The sequence below is a fragment of the Eucyclogobius newberryi genome, unplaced genomic scaffold, assembly GCF_026437365.1.
Source record: "Eucyclogobius newberryi isolate DKJ021-1_F unplaced genomic scaffold, fEucNew1.0.hap1 SCAF_15, whole genome shotgun sequence".
Taxonomy (NCBI): domain Eukaryota; kingdom Metazoa; phylum Chordata; class Actinopteri; order Gobiiformes; family Gobiidae; genus Eucyclogobius; species Eucyclogobius newberryi.
In genome coordinates this window covers 19,387,442-19,411,519 of record NW_027315779.1, presented here as the reverse complement: position 1 = coordinate 19,411,519, position 24,078 = coordinate 19,387,442, and the positions used below count along the sequence as shown (strand labels likewise).

At 42.0% G+C, this 24,078-nt stretch overlaps 4 protein-coding genes across 5 annotated transcripts; 1 reads left to right on the top strand and 3 right to left on the bottom strand.

The window, feature by feature from the left end:
- Nucleotides 1–2,270: 2,270 nt before the first annotated feature.
- LOC140361004 (uncharacterized) lies at nucleotides 2,271–7,450 on the top strand. The gene is made up of 4 exons (XM_072446559.1): nucleotides 2,271–2,360; nucleotides 2,469–2,980; nucleotides 3,223–3,550; nucleotides 3,663–7,450. Exons 2-4 carry the CDS (start codon nucleotides 2,679–2,681, stop codon nucleotides 3,690–3,692), a joined length of 660 nt encoding a protein of 219 aa, XP_072302660.1. The 5' UTR covers nucleotides 2,271–2,360; nucleotides 2,469–2,678; the 3' UTR covers nucleotides 3,693–7,450.
- On the bottom strand, nucleotides 7,445–9,211 carry banf1 (barrier to autointegration nuclear assembly factor 1). Its single transcript, XM_072446561.1, has 3 exons — nucleotides 9,094–9,211; nucleotides 8,395–8,551; nucleotides 7,445–8,179 (listed from the first exon to the last, which is right to left on the bottom strand). Exons 2-3 carry the CDS (start codon nucleotides 8,518–8,520, stop codon nucleotides 8,033–8,035), a joined length of 273 nt encoding a protein of 90 aa, XP_072302662.1. The 5' UTR covers nucleotides 8,521–8,551; nucleotides 9,094–9,211; the 3' UTR covers nucleotides 7,445–8,032.
- A 248-nt stretch (nucleotides 9,212–9,459) lies between these two features.
- Nucleotides 9,460–11,743, bottom strand: prdx5 (peroxiredoxin 5). Its single transcript, XM_072446560.1, has 6 exons — nucleotides 11,614–11,743; nucleotides 10,192–10,326; nucleotides 9,989–10,120; nucleotides 9,858–9,896; nucleotides 9,712–9,776; nucleotides 9,460–9,633 (listed from the first exon to the last, which is right to left on the bottom strand). Exons 1-6 carry the CDS (start codon nucleotides 11,725–11,727, stop codon nucleotides 9,528–9,530), a joined length of 591 nt encoding a protein of 196 aa, XP_072302661.1. The 5' UTR covers nucleotides 11,728–11,743; the 3' UTR covers nucleotides 9,460–9,527.
- Nucleotides 11,744–14,231: 2,488 nt separating this feature from the next.
- esrra (estrogen-related receptor alpha) lies at nucleotides 14,232–22,348 on the bottom strand. 2 transcript variants are annotated; one of them, XM_072446557.1, is made up of 8 exons: nucleotides 22,091–22,348; nucleotides 20,758–20,825; nucleotides 18,602–18,985; nucleotides 18,313–18,429; nucleotides 18,087–18,200; nucleotides 17,756–17,923; nucleotides 17,096–17,365; nucleotides 14,232–16,779 (listed from the first exon to the last, which is right to left on the bottom strand). In XM_072446557.1, the coding sequence occupies exons 3-8, from the start codon at nucleotides 18,978–18,980 to the stop codon at nucleotides 16,526–16,528; spliced, it is 1,302 nt and encodes a 433-aa protein (XP_072302658.1). In that variant the 5' UTR covers nucleotides 18,981–18,985; nucleotides 20,758–20,825; nucleotides 22,091–22,348; the 3' UTR covers nucleotides 14,232–16,525. The 2 variants fall into 2 exon arrangements, with proteins under 2 accessions (XP_072302658.1, XP_072302659.1); XM_072446558.1 differs by lacking the exons at nucleotides 20,758–20,825; nucleotides 22,091–22,348 and adding an exon at nucleotides 19,792–19,901.
- Nucleotides 22,349–24,078: the final 1,730 nt, after the last annotated feature.

Sequence of the window (24,078 nt, the reverse complement as noted above, 5' to 3'; positions counted from 1 at the left end):
CAAATAAATAAATAAATAAATACCATTGCATGTGATCCCGACAGTAATTGCACATGAATATATGTCACGACAGCACATAGATTGCACATGAATTCCAACAGCAATTGCACATATGACAGAATTGCACATCAGTATTAGGTTAGGTCATCATTTAAACCCATATCATTTTACATGATGGGGAGGATATATCATTCTTCAGTAAGTTTTCAGTGAGATGTGGTAATAAACCAAATGCACACAGGTCTTACCTTGTCAAAGCCTTTGTCCTCCAGTCTCTGACCCAGGACATCTCCAATGCCAGCAAGAGCATTCATAGCCTTGTCTGCCATGGGCTCTGCCACGAAGTTCTTATGTTTTTGGGATGTGGACGACATGGCTGCGTTGAAGGCTGTCGCAAGTCACGCACTGGTTTTAGAAATGGCACAAAGCAGAAAGATGCAAGGCAAAAGCAAACTTGAGCCTAATTTTGTGTTAAAAAGTGTGCCCTATGCAGTGGAAAACAGAACAAATGGGGGATTCCCTTAAGTGTTTAATCTTAAGTGATTGTTAAAATTAATATGAACAGTCTATAGGTTGAACAAGTCAGTGAGGCACTCTTATAAAGCTAGTCTATGGGCACTCCAACGTCCCATGACCTCATGGGCTTTGTACTTCCAAAGCACCAGGCGTCGGAGAGGGAGAGGAAGATGAAGAGGAGTCTCCCTGGAATAAAGCCGGTCACAAAGACATATCATGACCTCATGGGTTTTGTAACACCAAAGCAATGGAAGGAGTACTTTTACGGACTACGACAGTCTGAGGACTACGAAAAGTCTGAGGAATAAAGTCTGGCGGTAATGCAACAATTGGATGCCAACCGCCATAAAACAACAACAACAACAACAACTCCCACTGTGGAAATGCGCTCTGGTCGTCACAAAGGCGTCACAAAGGCGTCACAAAGGCGTCACAAAGGCGTCACAAAGGCGTCACAAAGGCGTGCGGTGAGAGCTGACTTTGCCATTTTCGGTTTGCGAGTGCCGACTTTCAGTTTTCGGCTCTTTCGCCTCACACGGCCCGAAGTCGGCACAACTGAACACGTGACACCGGGCGCGCTCCTTTCTGACGTCACGGATTCTCAGGAACATGGAGACGCGCGCACCCCCGCCCCCTTCACTACTCGACGGGCACACGAGAGACGCAGACGGCTGTATTTTTCCGAGCGGTGAGTACAAATAAAGTTGTTCCCTGTTGAATAAAACGCGTTTGGAGACGTCTTATGATTGTAACTTAGTGAATTATTATTTGGCATAAGTTACATAAGTAAACAGCGCGCCAGTAAACAGCAGTCAAGTTTTGAGATGTTTTGCCACATAACGATTTGCAAACGCGATTATACCAAGGGCATCATCATATATAATATATATTTTATGTCAAAAGGATCATTAATTATGTGAAATGTGTCGCAAGAGTTTTTCGTCTGTTTTTTTGTCTACAGTTGTACACAACAAGTCTAAACGTGTACTCCATCACAAGTACAAGTTCTGCTGCCAAAATGCTTCTTAAGTAAAAGTAAAAAGTACACATGGAAAAAACTACTCAATGTTCAAATGGCTTTTTTAACACGGTATATTTTTTAATCACATTATTATTATTATTATTATTATTATTATTATTATTATTGCTATACAAACCAGATTAAATAAACTGCTAAATGACAAAGGGGAGTTTTCATATGAATCCAGATTATTGTTTTATTGTAAAGGTGCGTCTCATGTACATGTCAATGTAGTTCACTGTTTGTTTGTTTCTGTCTGTTTTCTCTCAGAGCATGTACGCATATCCTGTGTTCACCTGATCTTCAGATCAGTATCGTCGCCTCCTGTTGGGATGTACGGAGGAGGCGAGGAGTAAGGAGGATCTGCTGTCTGAGAGGGCCCGCAGAAAGGAGGAGGTGTTGGCGGAGGCCACAGCCTTTGTCCGGGAGAACGGGGGTGATCCTGGTGACGAGTTCCTGGTGCTGGTGGGGAAAAACCCTCTCTGCCTCACAGCTGGCACAGATTATGTCCGCTACCAAACCATGTAAGTACTACTGCAATGTGCTATAAAATAATGTACCGTTAATTTAAAACCCTGCACTTGTTGTAACGGCTTGGTTTAACCCACAGCTGCAGCTCCACGTGTCCCCCCTCCATCAGAGTCCAGTCGGAGGCGTCTGTTCTCTGGTGAGTAAAGGGCTTACTGCACACAGGATGTTGGAGACGTGCTCACTGTCTGACGTCATTTCACAGACGCTGCTGCTGCAGGGGACTTCTTCGAGCAGGACGACGACCTGGAAATGCTGATCGCTGCCTCACAGGCTGAGGAACAACTCCCTAAAGGTGTGGTATTTTACACAAACGTTTAACCAGCATTTCTGTGGCATAATAACTGATATGAATTCATAAAATGGTGTGTTGAACTACATGCTTCCTGTGCTTGCTCCTCAGGCACCACCTCCTGTGCCCGCTCCTCTGGCACCACCTGCTGTGCCCCATCCAACCCCAGAGCTTCCTTCCCACTGGGCTGAGCAGCTTCCCCCGTTATAGCACGACTGGATCAGGAAGTCTCTGTTCAGAGTCAACCCCAGAACAGGGAGGCGAGAGCTTGTTGCCCCGCTGAAGCTCTGGTGGTACCCTCCTCAGGCACCGCCGATCCACATGCAGCCTCCTGCCTCTGCGGACATCTTCTTCTGCCGCCCGCTGTTCCTCTGGATACCTTTGAAAATGTGGTCCATTCCACTCGTCTGTGTCCAGCCCAACTGTGGTAATCATAGGCTGACCGCGGCCGGTCTGTACCGCACGGTGTGCCGGGTCCTGGACATAGACGGGTGGTACGACATGGCCACAGAGTATCTAGAGTGCAAGCGGTGCAAAAAGAAGTACCCGGGCTGGTCTGAGGAGGTCCTGAAGCAGCTGGACATGGGGCACCGCTACATGTTTCGCGCCATCCTGACCTACAGGTACGACACCTTTATCATTAGAATATAAACCAGTAAACACAATGCATTGCACTACTTTCACAAACTTTATTGTAATTTCAACATTTACAACAACAAAAAGTTCTGTCCATTCAGTGCGTAACATTAAGAATACATCATTTAATACTAAAACCCCACAAAGACGAGCTCACACTCACACAATAAATACTCTAGCTGTCTTTATGAATGTATGACATTAAATCCAATGTTTTAACTTTCTGCAGGTACACGTGTGACATGCGTGTGGTCTGGATGATGCGGGAGAGGACGCAGGGCAACAGTGTGACGCAGCTTTATAAGAAGCTCAACGAGGAGCACAGCGAGGTGTGGACAGACCACGCGCTGCAGTACCTCACGGCATGCGAACAGTTCGTCTGCTCTGACCATGTGGAGCGTCCGGCCTTCTCTGAACCTGCACCCCTCCCTGCCCTCCCCAAACCTAAGTGGCTGCTGAACGTCTACTGCAGGGACGTGCTGACCCGGCTGGATGAGGTCAAAGCAAGTATCACCTCTGTGTTTGGCGCCGTCCTAAAGATGGACTCCACCAAGAAGGTAAGACTCATTTCATTCTTGCTGTGAAATGTGTTATTGGTGTAAATATGCATAAGAATGACTAATAAGTACACTTGTAACTCTAATATTTTCTTTTTCTTTTGCATTTCAGGTGACCAAAAAGCTGGCTGGAGCAGCTTAATTCCGAGGCAGACAAGAGTCACGGCGTTGTTTAAAATCAGTGTATCAAAGTATTCCAAAATATGCAGCAAAGTAAACAAAACAGCAGCGGCACATGTGGGTTTGTTATGAATGAAACATGACAGAGAAATGACGTCAGTGCCAAACATGCAGGTTGTGAGATGGCGGGCCGTGGGTCTGGGGCTTGGGCCTTCAATGAGGTCATACACAGTCCCACCTGAATAAATCCACCTCTTACTACCATCATATTACCATCATTATGATGCCATGGCTCTAGACACTATACATTTAGACAGAAACGCAGTTTAAACAGGCGTTGCCTCACCTTCTCTGTGCCGATGTCCATGTGTTCTCCGCTCGTTCTCCACATCGTTCTCCGTGAGTGCTTAACGCAGGTGTCCGCTCCGTGCGTTCTTCACGCGGGTGTCCGTGCATTTTCTAGCAAATGTCCACGCATTCTCCACGCCGTTCTCAACGAGTTTTCACCGCGTTTTCAACGCGCCATGTCCAAACTCTGAAAGTGGGGAACAAACCCGCCTGTAACAGCGTCAGCGTAGGACGACCTCTCCTTACAATGTCTAACTTTTCTTGAAAAGTCCATCTTGAGAAAGGCATTATAATTATATCAATATATTGTCCTCCTTCCACATTGTGGGTTGAAAAAACAGCTTAGTAATACAGGGATTAATGTGTCTGTCAAATCCAGTTTCCTCGTTCAGAGTTTCTGAGGTTTCGCATAGCCCCGCCCATAAGACCTGCTTCTTAATATTGGTGATCCAATCAAAAGACGTGCACGTGATGCACCTGCTGCTGGCTCCTGAGCAACAGCAGCAGACGTACAAGAGCCAACTCTGAAGCTGATTGACACCTCATTTTCATTTCCATTTACTATAAGCTACAAGCACCAGCTCTGTTGAGTCTGAAGGCCTCGGCAGATTTTAGAACCCTGGCAACACATGACGGCTGAATATGATTGGGTAAAAGCTCTAACATAAAGACCAGCCTCCAAATCTGAACCTGGGGCAGAAGCAGTGCAACAAGAGGAAAGCCATGAAATGAAGAGTATAACTCTTACTTTGGGGAATAATGTAATAAATATTTGTGGGAAATATATATATATTTTAATCATATTCTGATTATGTTTAGGCCAGCAGAGAAGGCCTTGCTTGCCCTTACGGCCCACCACTGGTGAGATCGCGGTAGACAAGAGTCACGGCGTTGTTTGAAATCAGTGTCACACGGCGCTCCAAAATATGCAGCAAAGTAAAGCAAACAGTAGCGCACCGAGACCGCGCGCAAAAAAACCTGTGCGCCGCACCGCATGTGCGGGGGGCACGCCGCAAAGCTCAAAGCTCAAAGATTGGTGTGAGGATCCTGTTCTTCGATCTTTCCATCCGAGAGCGTTGTTTTCACGTTTTTGGTTTTCAAAACCCTCACATGGAGGTGCCGGGCTTATTTCTGTCTCTGTATTCCACCGTGAATACATTGTACAGCTCCTTTCTCCCACACACGGCCACAATCAGTCTTTCGTCTGCCATTGTTGACGAGCAAGGAAAAATGGCGCTTCTTGGGGAATTCCGCGGGGAATACCGGAAATGCGAGGGGAAATACGTACGTACGTACGTCACTGGAGCATCAGCTCTGATTGGCTGCTGCAGCGGCTGCTACGCTTCAGCAGCAGAGACCTCAACATATCTGAACGCGTCACGTAAGCCGCATCGGCCGGCTCATACGCGCGCTCAAAGCTTCGAGAGGCCGCAAAACGAAGAAATCGCGCCGAGGATAACGCACTACGTGCTCGACGCGCGTTTACTATAGACTTTGAATGTAAACTGGACGCTCCGGCCGCGGCGGTGTGGAAGCCCCTTTAATCTTTGGCCTAGGCACATGAAACTTGGAACAGTGATAGAGCTACCTTTGACGACTAAGACACACCTGGCAGCCATGTTGAATCGACATAGCGCCGCCACGTTTTTTTTTTTTTTTTAAATTGTACTAGCTTTTCTGCCCAATCGAGCTCAAAACAACACTTTCTGCATTTAGAGACATTGAAATGCATCTAGAGACATTGAAATGTAATAATTAGCCATTTTTAAAAAATCTTTCCTTACGGTCTCCAAAAGGCTTAAAGGCTCAATGGACGATTTTTCGGCGATTTGAGAACTCATGCGCACTCCCCCGTGTGGACTGATACAACACACACATGCGTTTGTTTATTAGCGCGACGGATGGCATCGCATCTCTTGTCTCCCGTAGATTTCCGTCTCTTATGAGTCAGCTCGAACAGTCTTTCTCCGTCCTAATTTAGTCCCGTACACTGAGGGAACTATATTATGATAGATCAATGCGTTTAGACACGCGGAACTGTGCTGCTCTCGGGGGACGAGCCGCACGCAGCTGCAGGTGAGCGGTAGGTGTGTTTTATGATTGATACGTGGCAGGACTAATTGGCAGTCCACGCCACGAGGAAATAAGACTCAAATGTGGGCCAAAAAAATCGTCCATTCAACCTTTAATTTCCTGGTTTTTCAAGGACAAGTCACGCCTAATGGAATTGATCTACAGAGCTCATACTTCACTCACTAATGCGTTTTTATGATCTGATTGAAAATAATTATATCCATGTAACAAATTAACTCTATAACGCCCCCTACCTATTGTGTGAAAAACTCAACATTGTCTGATTTGTTTGAAACTCATGGGGTATATTCTCCTCAAGACCCCATGAAAAAAGTGCATTACAGATAGTGTATTTTTTACTATTGGCCAGCAGGGGCGCAATTAATGCCTTCACTTCCTCTTCCTCTTTTATTTTGATTGGACATTTCCTCTCGTGCCGTGGTCTTAGCATTAGTGTTAGAATTAGCGTTAAAATTAGCGTTAGCATTAGCGGCGGGTCTCTGTTGCTAGGTGACGGAGGTACAAGGAGGGGGTGCAGCCGGGTCACCGAGGCGCTCTCTCTCTTTCTCCCTGCTCAGGTTCAGCACGATCTTGCAATTTGTCAGGACAAACAACTATTTGAATTGCAAACTACGCAATAATCAACGGTGAATTACTCAGCGCCGTTTGGTATGCGGCAAAACGCAGCAGAAAACATGGACGGGCAGGAAGGAGGTCACGTGGGAAGGCGGTCGCACGGGTGGTGAGGGCCATCATTATCATTCCCGTTAGGGGTCACGGGTGACTGGAGCCTATCCCAGTGGGCCTTAGGCGAGGTACACTCTGGACAGGGGCCAGCTCGTCACATGGTTAACAATATCAAGGTTTCTAAAATTTGGGGGAAAACAATCTTTTTTTAAATAAAACGGACATAACTCAGGGAAATTGGTTTTCACAAATAATCATGTCAAAGCTGTCGAGTGTCTGAATGTTTCACTTGCAACGGTAAGAGATCGTCATTGCTGTAGAGCAGTGATTTCCAACCAGATGTAGGGCCAACCTGGGGTGCACAAGCGCGTATTAAATTTTTAGATTTTTGGAATGGTTTGGAAATAAAAAAGTATTTGAATTTGAAATCAACAATGTTTGAAGATTATGGGAAGAGTTATTTGCATAGTATCCGTGTTAGGTACTTGAAGCAGGGGAGTGCCTCAAGCCTACTCTGGAGTAGAGGACATTTCCTCAGCATTATTTCTGTTTCTCAGTTAACCCAAAGTCTCCAACTGCCCTCTTCATTTCCCGCTCAATCCTAAACGCTCACTTTATACAAGATTCCTTAACATATTTGTGGAACAACTACTCAAAGGCACTGCCAGGTTATGTAGTTTCTTTATTTGCACCAAAAATTTAAACGAAGACACAAAATCAACCAGTGTTGCAAGTGTTGAGGCAATCATTTAATATAAAAATTAATCTATCGTTTAGGGCTCCCAAAACCTACAACACAATCAATAAAACAGTGATGCACAGTGTGACTAAATAATCTGTGAATGAAAATGTACAGCATTAACACCCGCTCTTCTGTGATAAGAGTAAATGAATATAAAGGCAAATTGTAAATTGGGAAATTCATTTAAGTGTTCTAATTGAATACATTCTTCAAAAAGAAAGTTTAAAAAGTTACTTTCATTTTGACATTTGTTTTTTGTATACCGTGTTTTAAAATTCCTAGTGAAATGTGAACAAAGCTTTACTTTTTTCCATTCAAACATGCAGCCGTTGAATACATTTCAATGACAATTACAAAAGGCTAAAAAGTTTCCAATTTTACATTTGAGGTGTGAATACATTAACCTTTGGAGCAAGTGTATTACTTCATATTTAGGGTGTAGTTGTAGTAGCTAATGTGAATTAAAATAGAAGAGGTAATGTATTGATTGAAATAGAACACATGAGCACAGCTTATAGGAAGGCATCACACCATTCCTTTAGACAGCTGGAGCAGTCCTTTTGCTGTTTGGCATTGGCTCCACAGGCATCCTTCAACCAATCATGAAAAAGCTCCTCGTCTTTCTTTAGCACTAGAAACTGGCCCAGGACAACATATGCCTGTGAAAATACACAAGAGATTATAAAATAAAGACATTTATTTAGGGTGAATGAATGCTGAACAACCAGTACATCTGGTGTGACTAGATTTCAATAACAATAAAAACTAAAAATGAGATCATCATTTAAACCCATATCATTTTACATGATGGGGAGGATATATCATTCTTTTTTCAGTGAGATGTGGTAATAAACCAAATGCACACAGGTCTTACCTTGTCAAAGCCTTTGTCCTCCAGTCTCTGACCCAGGACATCTCCAATGCCAGCAAGAGCATTCACAGCCTTGTCTGCCATGGGCTCTGCCACGAAGTTCTTATGTTTTTGGGATGTGGACGACATGGCTGCGTTGAAGGCTGTCGCAAGTCACGCACTGGTTTTAGAAATGGCACAAAGCAGAAAGATACAAACCAAAAGCAAACTCAAGCCTAATTTTGAGTTAAAAAGTGTGCCCTATGCAGTCAGTTCTGAGGAGTGGAAAAAATAACAAATGCGGATTTTTGTGTTCAATCTTGAGTGATAGTTAAAATTAATATGATCCGTCTTTAGGTTCAACAAGTCAGTGAGGCGCTCTTGTAGTCTGGGCACTCCCACTGAGGAAATGCGCGCTAAACACACCCTGTGCTAATTGTTAAATTACACAGCACAAACTGGTCTGGCGACAACTGCGACTTTCTCTTTCACCCGGTTCTAGAAAAGGAGTGTACTCTATTTTAAAATATGACTAATGCCCAATGCATGTTTGCCAAAACGTGTTGCAATAATTACGGACTGAAATGCTAGTGCTAACTGCTAAATATTTGAGCGCCTACTTGTGCTACTGTTATCAAGCATTCACCACTTGGCCAGAACAGAACGCCGATTCAAGAAACATTTTAGTTGTCACAAATAAACAGATCCATTACTACAATTTACCTTGCTTTTATGTACCGTGGCTGTGAAATCCTGGTAGAAAATGATCCGCACAGTTTGAAGCTAGCTCCTGTACAGCAACCCACAATGCTGTGCGGCTAGCAACGTGATGACGTAGTAATGCGGAGTATCATTTCGCCCTGATTTTAAACTCGTGGTGTTTTGCCTGTTTTGAGAATGTATTTTTTAAAACCAAAGCAAAACATTCTAACACATATTACTCATTTTAACACAGGGACCACACTGGTATTGTTTACATGATGTTTATGGCTTTCAATGCATAGTATTTTATGATATATGAAGATTTAACCCCCCTTCCAAGTATGGGTGTGAACTTGTGCGCATTAATTTCCCCTACGCTTCCATCAGGTTTTAGGAACGTGACTAAGCTTTGAAATAACTACAATCATAACATACATTTTGACATTTTACAAGATCTAGAGCGCTGATAATATGGAGGAAGCCAGACTGCACGTCAACCCTGTGCCATCAGGCTCCACATTGATCTTCTTCACAATGCCATCCTCAACCAGCATAACGTATCTGAAACACAGGACATGTTTCTACTCAAACGGACCATCAAGATAATTCTATCATATATTCAACACAACCTTACAATACCTTTGGGATCGTTTATTTCCAAGAACCTGCACAAGTTGCTCACTGTCAAGTATCAAGTCAACTTCCTTAAAACACAATGAGAAAATTATACTACATGCAATAAGTCAAATCAAAATGCAAGAACTGGGATAAAATTGGGGTATTACTTTGGTAAATGCTCCAGTGGGATCAGCCAGCATTCGAACCTGTTGAATGAAGCAGATTGTTGTGTACTGTTGTGAGTCACCTCCCCCCCCCATCCCATTAATTTGGTTATGCATGTGTTTTAAGTATTTACCTTGCCATCAGCTCCATGTTCCTTTCCCCAAGCCGCCATGACAAATGCATCATTTACTGAAATGCAAGCTATCTCTTGGATTCCTTTGCCCTTCAAGTCAGCCGCCTGTTGCACAAACCCTGGGAGATGTGTCTGAAACCAGCATGAACAGTTTGTTAACGTTCAGGGAGAGAAATATGAAAGTGATATAGCAGTGAGCTCACCTTGGAGCATCCAGGAGTAAAAGCCCCAGGTACAGCAAAGAGAATGCCCCGCTTTCCTTTAAAAAGCTGATCCATTGCCACTTTATTTCCAGGCTCATTCTCATGGACCTCCACTGCTGGAAGGGGTTCACCAACCTGGCAGGTTAAGGGTGGAAATTAAGCAAAAGAACAACGAAAAAACACAAAACTCTTAAAAAAAAATTCAAAGTAAACAGTGACTATGGGAACTCCTTGGAGAGTCGGGTCAAGAAGACATGTGATTTTGATCAGTGGAACTTTTAGGGGAGCACTTGGGTGAAATAAATAAATAAAAAATGATATATATATATATATATATATATATATATATATATATATATATATACATACATACACACACACACATACATACACACATACATACATACATACATACATACATACACACACACATACATACATACACACACACACACACATACATACATATTTTCTCCTTTTTAAACCTATGAATAGTTTAAAACTATGGTGAAATTCGCCTAACGTGGAGGGCAGATTTACGCACACTAGTGTACAGCCTGCCAGAGATGTAGAACTATAGTGATTAATCTAATTGTTATATTTGGCAAATTCTACATTCATAAAAGTACATTTTCATCATCAGTATCCCTTTTCTCCCCTGTCCTTATCAAACAAATTTAAATCATATTTGCTCACCATTTCCAAAAGTTTAAACCAAAAAGCCATTTCTACCTGAAAAATGTATCTCTTTAAATGTTTTTTTTATGTATAAAGTGTAATTGTAATATCCCCCTGGCATTCCTTTAACTGTTTATTGTCTGTTAATAAATGTTTTGTCATAAAGAATTTTGACAAATAAAAAACGTAGGAAAAAAAACGTAGAACTACAGTGGGTGGCGGTAATGTAACACTTGGATACCTAAGAAACTGTAGAAGAAGAAGTGACTATGGGCGGTGTTGGACACTGGAGGGCGCCAGTCAACAAATTAACACAAGTACGTCTAAATCGTGGATCTACTATGGACTAAATCCGATCCTAAATGGGTTTATTTTAAGTATACTGTATATATCCATGTCGCGAAAATAATTATGAAAAATATTCCAGCCGTTCACTGAAGAGTAATTTATGTTAAAAAAAAACATTACAAACATTGAGGGCAAGGGCATGATTTTGCAATGGCATCCGGAATGGTATATATAGTCTATGAAGGAGACAGCTAAGCTTAGATGGCTACAACAATACACTAACTATGCGCACGTGTCCAATTTGCTGCAAACCCCACGATAGACGTCGCTCATAAACGAGGCAACGATGTATCAAGGCAATGTAAGAAGATCTTCCCAGCGTAAAGATCCTGCAGTTGTAGCATTGCGTGAAGAGGTCAAATTAATCTAATTAATATTGAGGAACGCACTTCTTACCTGAATCGGCATTTTGGAGATTGAAGAAGTGTGAAGCAGCCTTGCAAGGTGGATAGCCCGTGTGCTTCTCAAAGAAAACATCCCTAATAGGAAGTCCCGTGTAGCATAGGTCATTACCGGATTTGGAACACCGATCGAGGTGATTTTCCACATCCTTAAAGTTGTTTAAATCATTAACGTGTTTATTCTGTGTTATGTTTCCTGCGACATCAAGTGGTGCTCGGTTAAATGAAAATGTGAAAATGTTTAATCTTGGTGATTGTTTGAGTTCACCATCATCAGATTTGGCTGTTTTAAGTCGAAGCCTAAATTCAGACTTTACTAATCCCTGCTCAGTATTCTAACATCGATCAAAAGTTCAAAATATATTTTTTTGCGTGCTTTGAGTACGTATTTATCAGGAAAACAGCTATTCAATGAGCATATTCAATGAGTATATTCAATTGAACGAATCTCAAAAATTGGGTTTGTCCCAAGTACGGTTATTGTAGCAACTTCATGCGCTTGCGCGGAAGTATCTGCGCATGCGTAAATTGAGTGAGTTCCAAACCAAATCGGGTAACGACAGCCTACGTCCCACGCTCATGACCATGCTACGTACGCACGCTACACCGGGCGTTTTACGCACGGACTGCAGGTCACGCCGTGTCCGGTGTTCCGGATTGTCTGGCGATAAGCTCAACTGGAGAAGGCGGAGCCAGCTCTGAGCCAGATGCGTAGTGGGCGGTCTTACGCGTCTTCTTTTCATTCCTATTATAACACGCTAATATACACAGGCGAACCATCGGAGCAGTATCGTCGCATTCTATACCTTTTCCTGGCTTTGGTTTGTAAAGTAATCCAAATGTGTCCCGTTCATGTTGCTTTTTTCAGCGCATGCTCAGAACAGAAGGAAAGCGCGAGCTGATCTAAATGAGTTGATCTGGCCGCTGTGGCTGACGCTGTCACTTTTACGTCCTGGGATGTGAATAAACTGTGTTTTCATTAGCGCTCTGTGTTGTAACTTCTATAGCCCAATCCTGTCAATAAAGCATATGTGAGATGAAGGATCATTGTTATCATTTCTGTTGCTGTCACGGATGTATTGTCTGTTGTATGTAGATTACATATCAAATCAAAACTACTGTAATGTGGATTGACACAGGAACATCGCGTAATCAATGATCCAGGGTCAACAGACAGAAAACACACAACAATCAAGACAGATCAACTGGTTACAGATGTGGGGGCGTGTCCACACGGGAGATGTAGAGGGGGCGTGTCCACACTGCCGCTGGACAGATGTGGAGTGTATATGTGTGTATATGTGTGCATATGTGTGTATACGTGTGTATACGTGTGCATATGTGTGTATACGTGTGTATACGTGTGTATACGTGTGTATACGTGTGCATATGTGTGTATACGTGTGCATATGTGTGTATACGTGTGTATACGTGTGTATATGTGTGTATACGTGTGCATATGTGTGTATACGTGTGTATACGTGTGTATATGTGTGTATACGTGTGCATATGTGTGTATACGTGTGCATATGTGTGTATACGTGTGTATACGTGTGTATACGTGTGTATACGTGTGTATACGTGTGTATGTGTGTATACGTGTGTATATGTGTGTATACGTGTGTATATGTGTGTATACGTGTGTATACGTGTGTATATGTGTGCATATGTGTGTATACGTGTGTATACGTGTGTATACGTGTGTATACGTGTGCATATGTGTGTATACGTGTGCATATGTGTGTATACGTGTGTATACGTGTGTATATGTGTGTATACGTGTGCATATGTGTGTATACGTGTGTATACGTGTGTATATGTGTGTATACGTGTGCATATGTGTGTATACGTGTGCATATGTGTGTATACGTGTGTATACGTGTGTATACGTGTGTATACGTGTGTATACGTGTGTATACGTGTGTATGTGTGTATACGTGTGTATATGTGTGTATACGTGTGTATATGTGTGTATACGTGTGTATACGTGTGTATATGTGTGTATACGTGTGTATATGTGTGTATACGTGTGCATATGTGTGTATACGTGTGTATACGTGTGCATATGTGTGTATACGTGTGTATACGTGTGCATATGTGTGTATACGTGTGTATATGTGTGTATATGTGTGTATACGTGTGCATATGTGTGTATACGTGTGTATACGTGTGCATATGTGTGTATACGTGTGTATATGTGTGTATATGTGTGTATACGTGTGTATACGGGGAATCGTCCATGGAGGAAGAAGTCCAGCAACTCCAGAACGATTCTTGCCTCCATTTCCTTTCCCTTTCTAAATCCTATCTGACCCTAAACTACTACTCACCTAACGAACTATAACGTTCGTGGAGAGTTACGTACGTTTCGGACAAACCACAAGTCTCAAGTTTACGTTACCGAGTGACCTACATAGAGTGGACTGACTCGGGCCAGCTAAATGTACTGCGCCGTCTGGTTGCAACACTGCATGATTGGAAGTCATGATAGAAATTTGAATATTTAATGCATACAGCCAAGAAGGACTCTATATGTTTTTAACCTCATACCAATATTCTTATCATCTCTCACATTCACTCATTCAGTCATGCATAATCACCAATAGGAATAGATTCTGGTGAATTGTTGCCAATTTATTTCAAGACAATGCACCTACAAATAACTCAAATAACTCTTTGTGAGTGATAAAGATCACTTTTCACAGTGATTTTTTTTGCGAACATGTTCAGACAAAGACAACAATTGTCTACACATTTAAATTTACAACCAATACCACACAGAAAATAAACCAGGTTCAACGAACAACATTAAATTGAGTAAAAAATATAATTTAATCAATTAAAGTCTTTAAAGTACAAACATTGATTTGAAGCACTACATATGTAGCTAGTCATGTTAAATTTGCACTGTCGCTATACAAGAATATGAGGTTTGGTAAATTATTGTATTGCTCATTTGTTTTAATGCGCACATATTAAATAGACCCTAAAAATGACTTGTTTTGCCCCCTTGAATTCTCACCCACTCAACTTACATCAACATTTAAACCAGGCTCAATATCCAGATTCTGACATTTTCTGCTATTGAAAACCATACTTGTGACAAGTATCAACTAATGTTCTTATTTTGTTCATCGTGGGAAATATTAAGTAAAAAAAGAAAAATATTGGATTTAATTATTTCCAATGGTTCAGAGCTTGAATCAAATGGCCTGCAGTGCTCTGAGCTAGTCCATGAGCATACACCAAAGAATGATGGAAACTTAAAACACATTGCAGAATGTAAGCTTCTATTTTGGGAAATATATCACACTATGAGAAATTAAAACAAGAGAGATTTTGTTTGAGAATTCCAAACCTCAAATACCCGAACAAAATAAAAACACAAGGTGTCTGGTCATCTGGCGCACTTGCCCTCTGAGGTAGCCCTGTAGCCTGATCCTAGACATGACAATCATGTTCAGCAACGACACAACCTGCATTAAAACAAAGAATTCAAAAACATTCTGTATGGACAGCTTAACTGTATTACCAAACCCTGAACAGTATCGATTCTAAAGTAAAAAGTCCCTCAAGTAAAGCAGTTTAGTCATTTTATAGAAATTTGAGTACACCGAAAGATGCATGAATACAGTACAATTAATGGGGTACAGTAATGGGTGTAATGTTTATCTGATGTTCATATCAAATAGTTGTAAGTAAGTAATCTCTCTTAATGACTGAAGTGTGAAATACAAAAATAAGAGACAAGGTGGGATGACACAATTTTACCATCAAAAGGGGAAAGTTTGCTATTTACTCATAATGGGCATGTTTGTTTGACCAATGTAAAGACAAAAGGATCATAAATTAAACACTCCATTTCTTGCTGCAGAAAATCATTACAACAACCACCTGGATCTATTACGCATACAAGCCTCACCAAACCGGTCACCTACACTTGTAAAAAATCTGAAACTTATCGCTGCTCAAATGACAAAAAACTATTATTACAGTCTACAACAAAAAAGAAAACAGAAAAGGCCTTTTAGCCTTTAAAGGCTAAAATATTTGCTCCTGCCTCCACAAGGGGTCACTGTTTTGGACATATCGCCTCCACCTTGGCAGTGGGTTTTACACAAACTACAGTGAATATATTACTATGGGTAGAACTCATTATCTGTGCATATATGTTTTATATTTATATGCACATCAACAGACCTCTTCAATTGCACAGTTTTATAAAGCATTATGTTGTACACAAAAGATTTACAGCTCTGGTTTCAAAGCTGTAGCAGCTAAAAGGCTCTGCATCTATAAACCTGCATTACTAGCCCAAAAAAACAGCTCTTGGAGTCTTGAGCAGTTGTAAACAACTGTATATGGACATGAAAATCTAATCTTTTATCCACATTTAAAATGTGACAGTATTTATGCCAATATATTGCTTTGACTATATTGCAAGTACTTCCTATGAATTTGCCTACAATGGCACACTTATCTACAGTGGATACAAGCACTTCATGTGCATGTCAGTCTGACAGTCACTGGACCCTCTTCAGCTTGAAACATGTTATTATGGCTTCTATGAGGAGATTGCATTATTATAATGTACTGTAAGTCTTACAGCCATGACTGCAAATTGCAGTCTGTGGCTCCTCCAGTACCTAAATGGCTCAATGTTGTCAACACAAAATATAGTACTAGTCAGGGTGGGTTCCTACATTGGTTGTTATTGATGATTTAGAAGCCACATAACCAAGATTGAAGATGACCATCTCACAAGAAGTAGCCAAAACAAAGTTCTTGGGTTACTATTATTGTGGCAGCTCAAAGGGAAATGTTCTGTTGCTTATTTATTCCCCATTGTTATTTCTTTTCATCATCTTGAATATCGCAGGTGATCTCAAAGTTTGTTTTGTTCTGCTTTAAGGAGAGTCCATCATGGCTTCCAGCATTTCCAGGAATAGTTTGTGCATTGGTACCCCTCCTCGTGTCTTAATGCTGTAGAAGGTGGTTAGAGCGCGACCTGCAGTCTGTCTTAATAGAGGCAATGTTAAAAGGAGGCGTCCAGCCCGCTGGGGGTCGTCTGGGCGCCGCTGACATTCAAGCTCCAGTAGAGCTTGGTGCAGTAGATCTCGCAGCTTCTGCACAGCTTCCATGTCCTCAATGTAAACAGAATCTGGCACATCAGAAACACAGGAAGAAAGTTTTGGGGACATCATTAACAGATATATAAACTATTGGGAGAACATTATGATAACATCATTAACAGAAATATTAACTATTTGTTGTTTTCGGATTGATGATGTCATGACCTCAGATGGGGGCCTGAATCCCCTATTGATCACATTGTACTTTGCCATGAAATATCTAAAATGTAAAATCACAAATTCTCCCATCTGTATTAAATATTATTGGCCTATAGAACGTTGTGATGTCATGTGAAACCCTCAAATACTGTATATGTATATACTTAATTCTCAAAAGTACAATACCTGAGTTGGTGAGAGCTATGGCTTTTAGCATAACAAACTCCTCCCGGTCCAAGTTGAGGGCACGGAAGCGTCGGGCCAGTTGACTAATTGCTGCATTTAGCTCTGTGAGTCCCGAAGCTCGTGACATCTCTTCATCAAGGACAAAGTCTTCTGCAAACACTACCTCGTCCTCACAGCCCAGGGAACGATACGCAACGCCCAACACCAGCACCTCCAGCCAAACTGACTGCAGCACCGACATCTGGTCTGCCAGGGACAGTGACAAGAATCCTGCAGGAGGCAGACAGATGGACACATCAAATACACAGCAGGGAATAGATTGTTATCTTCTCTAAAGTTTATGGAGGCTATGATAAAGTGCAATGCCCGTAGTTAAACTACTGTTTATTAAAGTATTTTATATAATATCAATTTCCTTACTGCATTCTTAACAAAATTAAGTTTGGTTTATTCTGGATTCACCTTCCTGGCAGAACTTTCAACCATAATCAAAATTTTTGATGGTATATTTGCCTAAAGTGTGCCCTTCTAAAATTAAAAACTTCCTGAAGTCACTATTTATTCCAATAACGTAAAGTAACTATGGTAATGTGTTCTTTTTGTGCAATAAAACAACAGATTAAAAAAAACAAACATATTTTTTATCACCAGGGTCCATACCAGGAATGTGTTTGGCCCAGCCGATGATGACGACCAGTTCTCTGTCAGCCAGGTCACAGAGAGTGGTGAGGGTCCGCTGAGCTGTGTCAGGCTGCAGGGGATCTGGCATGGCAAATAATTTTTCAGGCTCTGCCACAAGCAGATGGGACACAATGATGTTGGAAGAACCTAGGCCACAAAAAAAAAATATAGTGTTGTAAATTAAAAAGGAATAAATACACAAAATGTAATATATTTTTTTTAACCGAGAAATCAAGCTGCCAATAAAATGTATCAGCCCCAGAAAGCATTGTGCTGCTATCAGGGAAGTTTTATTATCACAAAGCCTCACCCTTTTCACTCTCCTTTGTGAGGGGTAATGGGGCATTCTGGTATGTTGCATTTTCCACATCTGGTCGTCTTTTATACTTCTGTCTTCCACCTCTGACTCTATCAAGGCGAACTCCTATATCACAAAGCATAACATAATCACTATGCAAACAATACAAAAAGATAATTCTAAAAGAACTGCTGTAAAGTGAATCAAAGTTATAAATCAGCATACCATTGGCACTCACCCTCTTTTAACATGCCTACTTTGAGGCACTTGGTGAAGCGGCATGCCTGGCAAGCCTTTCTGCGCCTTTTGGTGATTTCACACTCATTTGATGCTGGACAGCTGTACTCGATGTTACCTAAAATGTAAAAGGAATTCATATTGTGAAAAACAATATCTGGATTAGGCTAGATAAACATGTATTTATTTTATTCACTGCAACTGTAAACATTAAGTTATATATTGTTTGTGAGGGAAAATACCTGCACCATTCAAAATCACATTAGCACTATCCCAGATGCTAAACTGACCTTGGATTGTTCTCTTGAAGAAGGCTTTGCAGGCTTCACACGAGGCAACACCATAGTGGTAACCTGAGGCAACATCACCACAGACTAAACACAGCCGTTTGGGTAGAGTACTGAGGGCGTACTTGCAGCGGCCTGTCCCATTGCCAGTGGAGCCTTCTTCTGCTACATCACCAGTTTCGTCCTTAAAGTGACAACGTAAAGCTGGTGTGTAAAGAGGAGGAGAGTAACGCTTGACACCGTCTCCTCTGACTCCTCCACCTCCACTTTGTGATGAGTCGGAGGAGGCTCCACCAGGGCTAGTGCGCCCTCCTCCAACTCCCTCTGGACTGCTCGGCTCTGCCTTTATGTAGACGTCGGTACGGCGATCTCTGGAAGACATGATGCCTGCAGGAAATACAAGACATTACAAGATTGAGTGACACAAGGGATTTTTCAAAATTGCTTCATCCATTGTTGGGATTTTCATTAAACTAACAACTACTGCTGTGACATCCTCTTTATCCAAAGCAGTGGAAGCCATGAAACAATCCTAGTAAATAGTCTAATGTTGCAATAAACAAATTAAATGCATAGGATAAATGTTTGATACTGCATTTACTTTGACAATAGGTGAACACAGAGCGTGTTCTTTCAGTAAAGTCTGAGGGCAGTGCGCCCCCGCAGCTGTAGGTGAAGTAAAAGGCATAAAGTACATTACTTGGAGTTTGCCCTCAGCTTACCACTGGCTGTGGAGGTCAAAGCACTCTTCGCGTGCTTTTAATTCATCTCAACACACTGGCTCACTTTAGAGTCCAACGCCATTTGTAGGCAATCACAATAAACTCAACACGCAGAGGAGATTTGCAATAATAAAAGTGTAAGTTTATTCCGCTAGAATCCCGCGGGCCATGTGAGCCTCTGCTCCGCGATCAGCGCCGGAGAAACACGAGGACAAGCAGTTAAATGTAAAACAACTCAACGGGGAAAGACCTGGTTTCACTTCTTTTCGACATAAGAATGATTATTGTGTATTTCAATCTTGGGGCAGTCGAGCTCCGTGTTGCCATAAAAGAGACGTCCCTGTGTTAGCGGCACATCACTGGTTAGCTTCTGTTAGCTAATGCTAGTGCTGACTGAACCAGCCGCATCAAAGCAACGCGAGGTAACTACGTCCCAAGTATTTACTACGTGCACAACGCGTTTTATCTTACCCGACACTGCCCGTGGTGTCAATTATGATCTCGCCCCTCCAGTTTCATAGCGGAGACATAAGTTGAGACCCTCGCGTTGCTAACTCGTGTCGTGCTGCTTGTGTTGTGATGGGCCGGGCTACGGAGGGCTTAGGGGAGGTAATAACGCATGCACTAACTTTTACCCCCTACAGTCAACACCACTTTCAGAACACTGTCACGCCACACACACACACGCGCTATTGTTTCAGCAAGTGCGTCCAAATACAACAGATAGTTACACATTAAGCGATCCACTGAGGGCATAAGCTATTGGACTTGAATACGTAGATGATCGGAGACCCCCTCGCGTTATCTTGGCCTAGGTCCTAAGGGGACATGGTTTACTTCACTGTGACTCTGTGAATTGTGGTTGTGTGCCCTTTGCCTCCTTCAAAGTGACGTCTTATTTAGTTCCTTTGTGTTTGTCTGTTCTTCAGATGATCGGGGAAATCCAAGGTGACATTTTCCCAGGGACAGTGCAGCTCTCCTTTAAAGACTGCAGAATGGTAAGCATATTAATCATCTTCTGCAGCAGGCTTGACCCAACTGTGGTAAGAATAGGTAGAAAACAGCATGCTACGTAAAGGATTATTGGTATAAAATTGAATTTGAACCAATATGTAATGTATTTTTATTGTCTATCCTATAGCAGATCTAATTTGTCTTTCTTTTTGACACGATTCACATTGATATAGGTTGTTTTTATCATTGTTCGTTGTTTTATGTTGCACCGAATCACCAAAGCAAGTTCCTATGTTTGTGAGTTCTGTTCATTGATAATAAACCATTCTGAGTCTGTAAACATCAAAGTGGAAACCTGGGTCTTTAAGTTGGTGTCACGTTAAGATGTTGCATTTATGACAGTCTGCAGCGTTGGTGTGCAGGTAACACAGTGGTTTAAATGAAATATCTTTGGTTATTAGGGTTAACTTGATGCACACTGACCTGGAGTAGGAAGTGGATAACAGCTTTGTATGATAGTTCTGTGAAATTTGAGTCGAAATTCAGGGCATCTGAAAAAAACAACGACAAAAATTCATGTGACAACCACGTTACGAAGCGATTACAAATATTTATTATTACAAGTATTTCATTTGCCACTATTTCCACACATTATAAGATTATGCTATGTACCGTACATTTCTTTAGGAAAAAGTATTAGTCCTATAGAGGCAAGCTGTTATTACAACAGTTAACAAAATCTATGTGTACAGATTTTGTCAGTCCCGGTCCCTCCCCCTAACATGCAGCACACACTCCAAAGGTCACAGCCACAGGAATGCTTGAAGGACAGTCAGAGTGAAGCCAACACCTTGTCCCTCACTCATACAGCCTTGCATAGGTTGAAGTTTAGTAATAGCCCTGTAAATAATTAAGTGGCTTTGATACTTTCTTTTTTTTTTTGTTGAGATAACTTGGCTCATTCCACTGTCTCTTGAGAGTGATTTTCTCAAGACAAATTAGACACATTAGAGATTGTTATAACTATTCTGGCTATAACAAATGTGAACTGTAAGTCATATGCAAGCTAAAAACAACTACTTACATTCTTATAATGTCCTCTTTTATGGCACGGAATCATCTAAATTGTTAGTCTAGTAGTTGCCTATACAGTAGTGGGGGCCTGTTTTTTTATCTTTGAATGACACCTACAGACGCAACTACATTAAAGTCAGGTACACGATTCTACATGCGGCGCACGAGGGAGACAAGGAGAACAGCACCCAAGGGTGACCTTGCCTACTGATGATCTCGGACTGGTGAGAGGTTAATTGCCAAAGTGGATTATACCTTGGCTATTATACCTTGAGATCAGCAGTCTCAATCCTGGTGCTGGAGACTTTGTAACTATGAAATGTCAGTATTTTTGAGACAAACAAGCAAAGCACGACTTAACATAAATGACAATAAGCAACTGGAGTTTTAAGTGCAAAACGATATATTAGTTAAATACGAACTTTTGCCATGGACAAATTAAACGAATACGCTTGTGATTCATAAGCTCTTAGGTGTAGTGTCAGCTGGGCTATCGCAGCTTTTAACCTAATGATAATTATTTTCACATTATCTGCGGGTCTGCAGCACTTCGTCCAGCTGTATCCCCCCGCAGCAGCAGCAGCAGCAGCAGCAGCAGCAGCAGTAGCGCGGTCCGGGGGTCTCGGGGTCTCACACACCTCGCACACACCTTCCTCTCTCTCTCGACATCCACCATCACAATCGTTGGTTCACAATCATTTGCACGGTATTTCTTGACTGCATGCCAGGTGATGCTACTTACTGGGGCACGCAGAAACATCGCAGTCTCGCTTGAAACGTGAGCCCAGTCCACAATGGGGTTAAGCAGAGTGCGACCACTGCAGCAGCATCCCGGTGGTCCCGGGGGTGTCCAGTCACAAGCCCGAAATGCGCTCTCTTTATCCTCCTGTTCCGATCCGTACAGCGGCGTTATAAATTACCTTCTCCTGCTGGCAACACTGACGAGGTTCGTCTGCGAGCTGCGGGATCTTACAGAGGCAGCTTATGTTTACCCGGGGGGATTTTCACAATAAAAGTGCGGTCCGTGCACACGACGCTCACACACCATGGATTTGAAGTAACGCAGTGCTATAAATGATGAAAAAAATAGGTTTCGCACTATACACCAACACACTCGTGAATTGTCCCACACTAATCTGTAAAGTAAGATGTTACATGACTTTGACGCGGCTTTTGTCTTAATAAAATGCACACATATTCCGGTTGTTGCGTCTGTTTCAGTGGGCTTCACGTTTTATGACGTAGATCCGAATCCCCGCCCTCTTTACAATTTGCGTACTTCTGTTACGTTAGTGCGCTCTTCCATAGCGTCACCCAGCCATCCTCTTCAGTTTAGGCTGAGTTATCTTTATGTCCTACTGTAGACAAACCATATCTGCAACGTAGGCTCAATTTGATTGTTCATTATTTTGGTTTTATTTGAGTTGTTGTGTGTTATTCCAAACTAAAATGAGCAACAAGAACCAGCATACAGGTTATCTTATATTTGAAGGAATTTCCTAAAATCTGATAAAGTGGGAGTTTACCCCTATGGAAACCAGTCATGTGGTTGGTCTTGTGACACTGACCCTCACACTCACTCCACACTACTCTACTTGGACAGTGGCCAAAACAGAGGCCATCCGCCACCAATGGGAACAGAGTCTGATTTTAAGTTGTATCTTCCACAATCTTATTTCAATTCTAATAGCATACGAGTACTTTTATACTATATTGTCTAGCCTAAATATAGTCTCACTATTTTGTCCTTAAATAGTCTGCCCTCCTGTTCTCTAACTTGCCTGGAAACAGCTGGCACAAACAGAAAAGGGTGTTTGAAGCACAGACGGGTTTGCCCAGTGAATTATAGAAGAACATCAAAGATTTCCCAGTTTGAAGGCTTGACCACGGACAGACAGGCGTTATTTCTGACCAGGATTAATCCAATAAGTGGTCATTACAGTTGCCTGGTGGTGTCAAAGTGCAGGACAGACGGTGCTGCTTGTGACTGGTGGTCACATGCAGACCACTATGCAGGCTCTAGTGCGCGCATGAGAGGAAAAACTGACGGCAGTGTCACTACGACCTTGAAGCAAGGTCATTGAGTCTCTGCTGCAGACACTGCAATTCTGCGGATCGGCATCATAATGGTGCAGTAGATTATAGCCTATCATATTATTACAGAAAAATACAATGCAAAAATATATTTATACAAATGTACTTTTATGATGTTTCTTTTATTTTGGAGCTGCATCATCTATCAGTCTAGCGTGTTTGCAAGGGATTACAAGCCAAGCAGAGAGACAGGCGGTTAATGCCGGCTTGGGACCCCAGGGTGTTTCTTACAACAGGTCGTGACCTTAGACAGGTGTCAGCTCAAACACCAAGGAGTCATTGTAAGGTAGACTATTGAAAAAGTATTGGTCGTTTCCTCAATGAGTCATAGCCACAGCACATACAACCAACAGTCTCCACCAATGATACACACTTAAATCAAGATTAAATTGAATGATTGCCCATAGTTTTATTTGGCCAAAGCATGGTACTGTAAGAGGTATGACCTATATGTAAGAGCTCATTATCACGTGACTTGCTTCAGGCTGCAGCACTGAAGCTGAATTTTTTGTAATGAACAATCTCTTTTCAGTTTTAAAATAGCCTTTAACTTAGGCTGACAGAAGTGTCTTTTTGAACTTTATTGAATTTTCCCTGGAATAAGGTCAAACTCTGCTGCGCCTCTTAGTGGAGCAA

Excerpts from the sequence above, each read along its gene's own strand:
- LOC140361004 (XM_072446559.1), top strand. The coding sequence starts at position 2,679 with ATGCAGCCTCCTGCCTCTGCGGACATCTTCTTCTGCCGCCCGCTGTTC. Across the intron at positions 2,981-3,222 it reads CGCGCCATCCTGACCTACAG|GTACACGTGTGACATGCGTG; the intron begins GTACGACACCTT and ends AACTTTCTGCAG. Across the intron at positions 3,551-3,662 it reads AGATGGACTCCACCAAGAAG|GTGACCAAAAAGCTGGCTGG; the intron begins GTAAGACTCATT and ends TTTGCATTTCAG.
- banf1 (XM_072446561.1), bottom strand. The coding sequence starts at position 8,520 with ATGTCGTCCACATCCCAAAAACATAAGAACTTCGTGGCAGAGCCCATG. Across the intron at positions 8,180-8,394 it reads AGGACAAAGGCTTTGACAAG|GCATATGTTGTCCTGGGCCA; the intron begins GTAAGACCTGTG and ends GTATTTTCACAG.
- prdx5 (XM_072446560.1), bottom strand. The coding sequence starts at position 11,727 with ATGACCTATGCTACACGGGACTTCCTATTAGGGATGTTTTCTTTGAGA. Across the intron at positions 9,777-9,857 it reads CCACTGGAGCATTTACCAAA|GAAGTTGACTTGATACTTGA; the intron begins GTAATACCCCAA and ends TTGTGTTTTAAG. Across the intron at positions 9,634-9,711 it reads GGAAATAAACGATCCCAAAG|ATACGTTATGCTGGTTGAGG; the intron begins GTATTGTAAGGT and ends CCTGTGTTTCAG.
- esrra (XM_072446557.1), bottom strand. The coding sequence starts at position 18,980 with ATGTCTTCCAGAGATCGCCGTACCGACGTCTACATAAAGGCAGAGCCG. Across the intron at positions 18,430-18,601 it reads CTTCAAGAGAACAATCCAAG|GTAACATCGAGTACAGCTGT; the intron begins GTCAGTTTAGCA and ends TTTACATTTTAG. Across the intron at positions 17,924-18,086 it reads CACAAAGGAGAGTGAAAAGG|GTTCTTCCAACATCATTGTG; the intron begins GTGAGGCTTTGT and ends TTTGTGGCCTAG.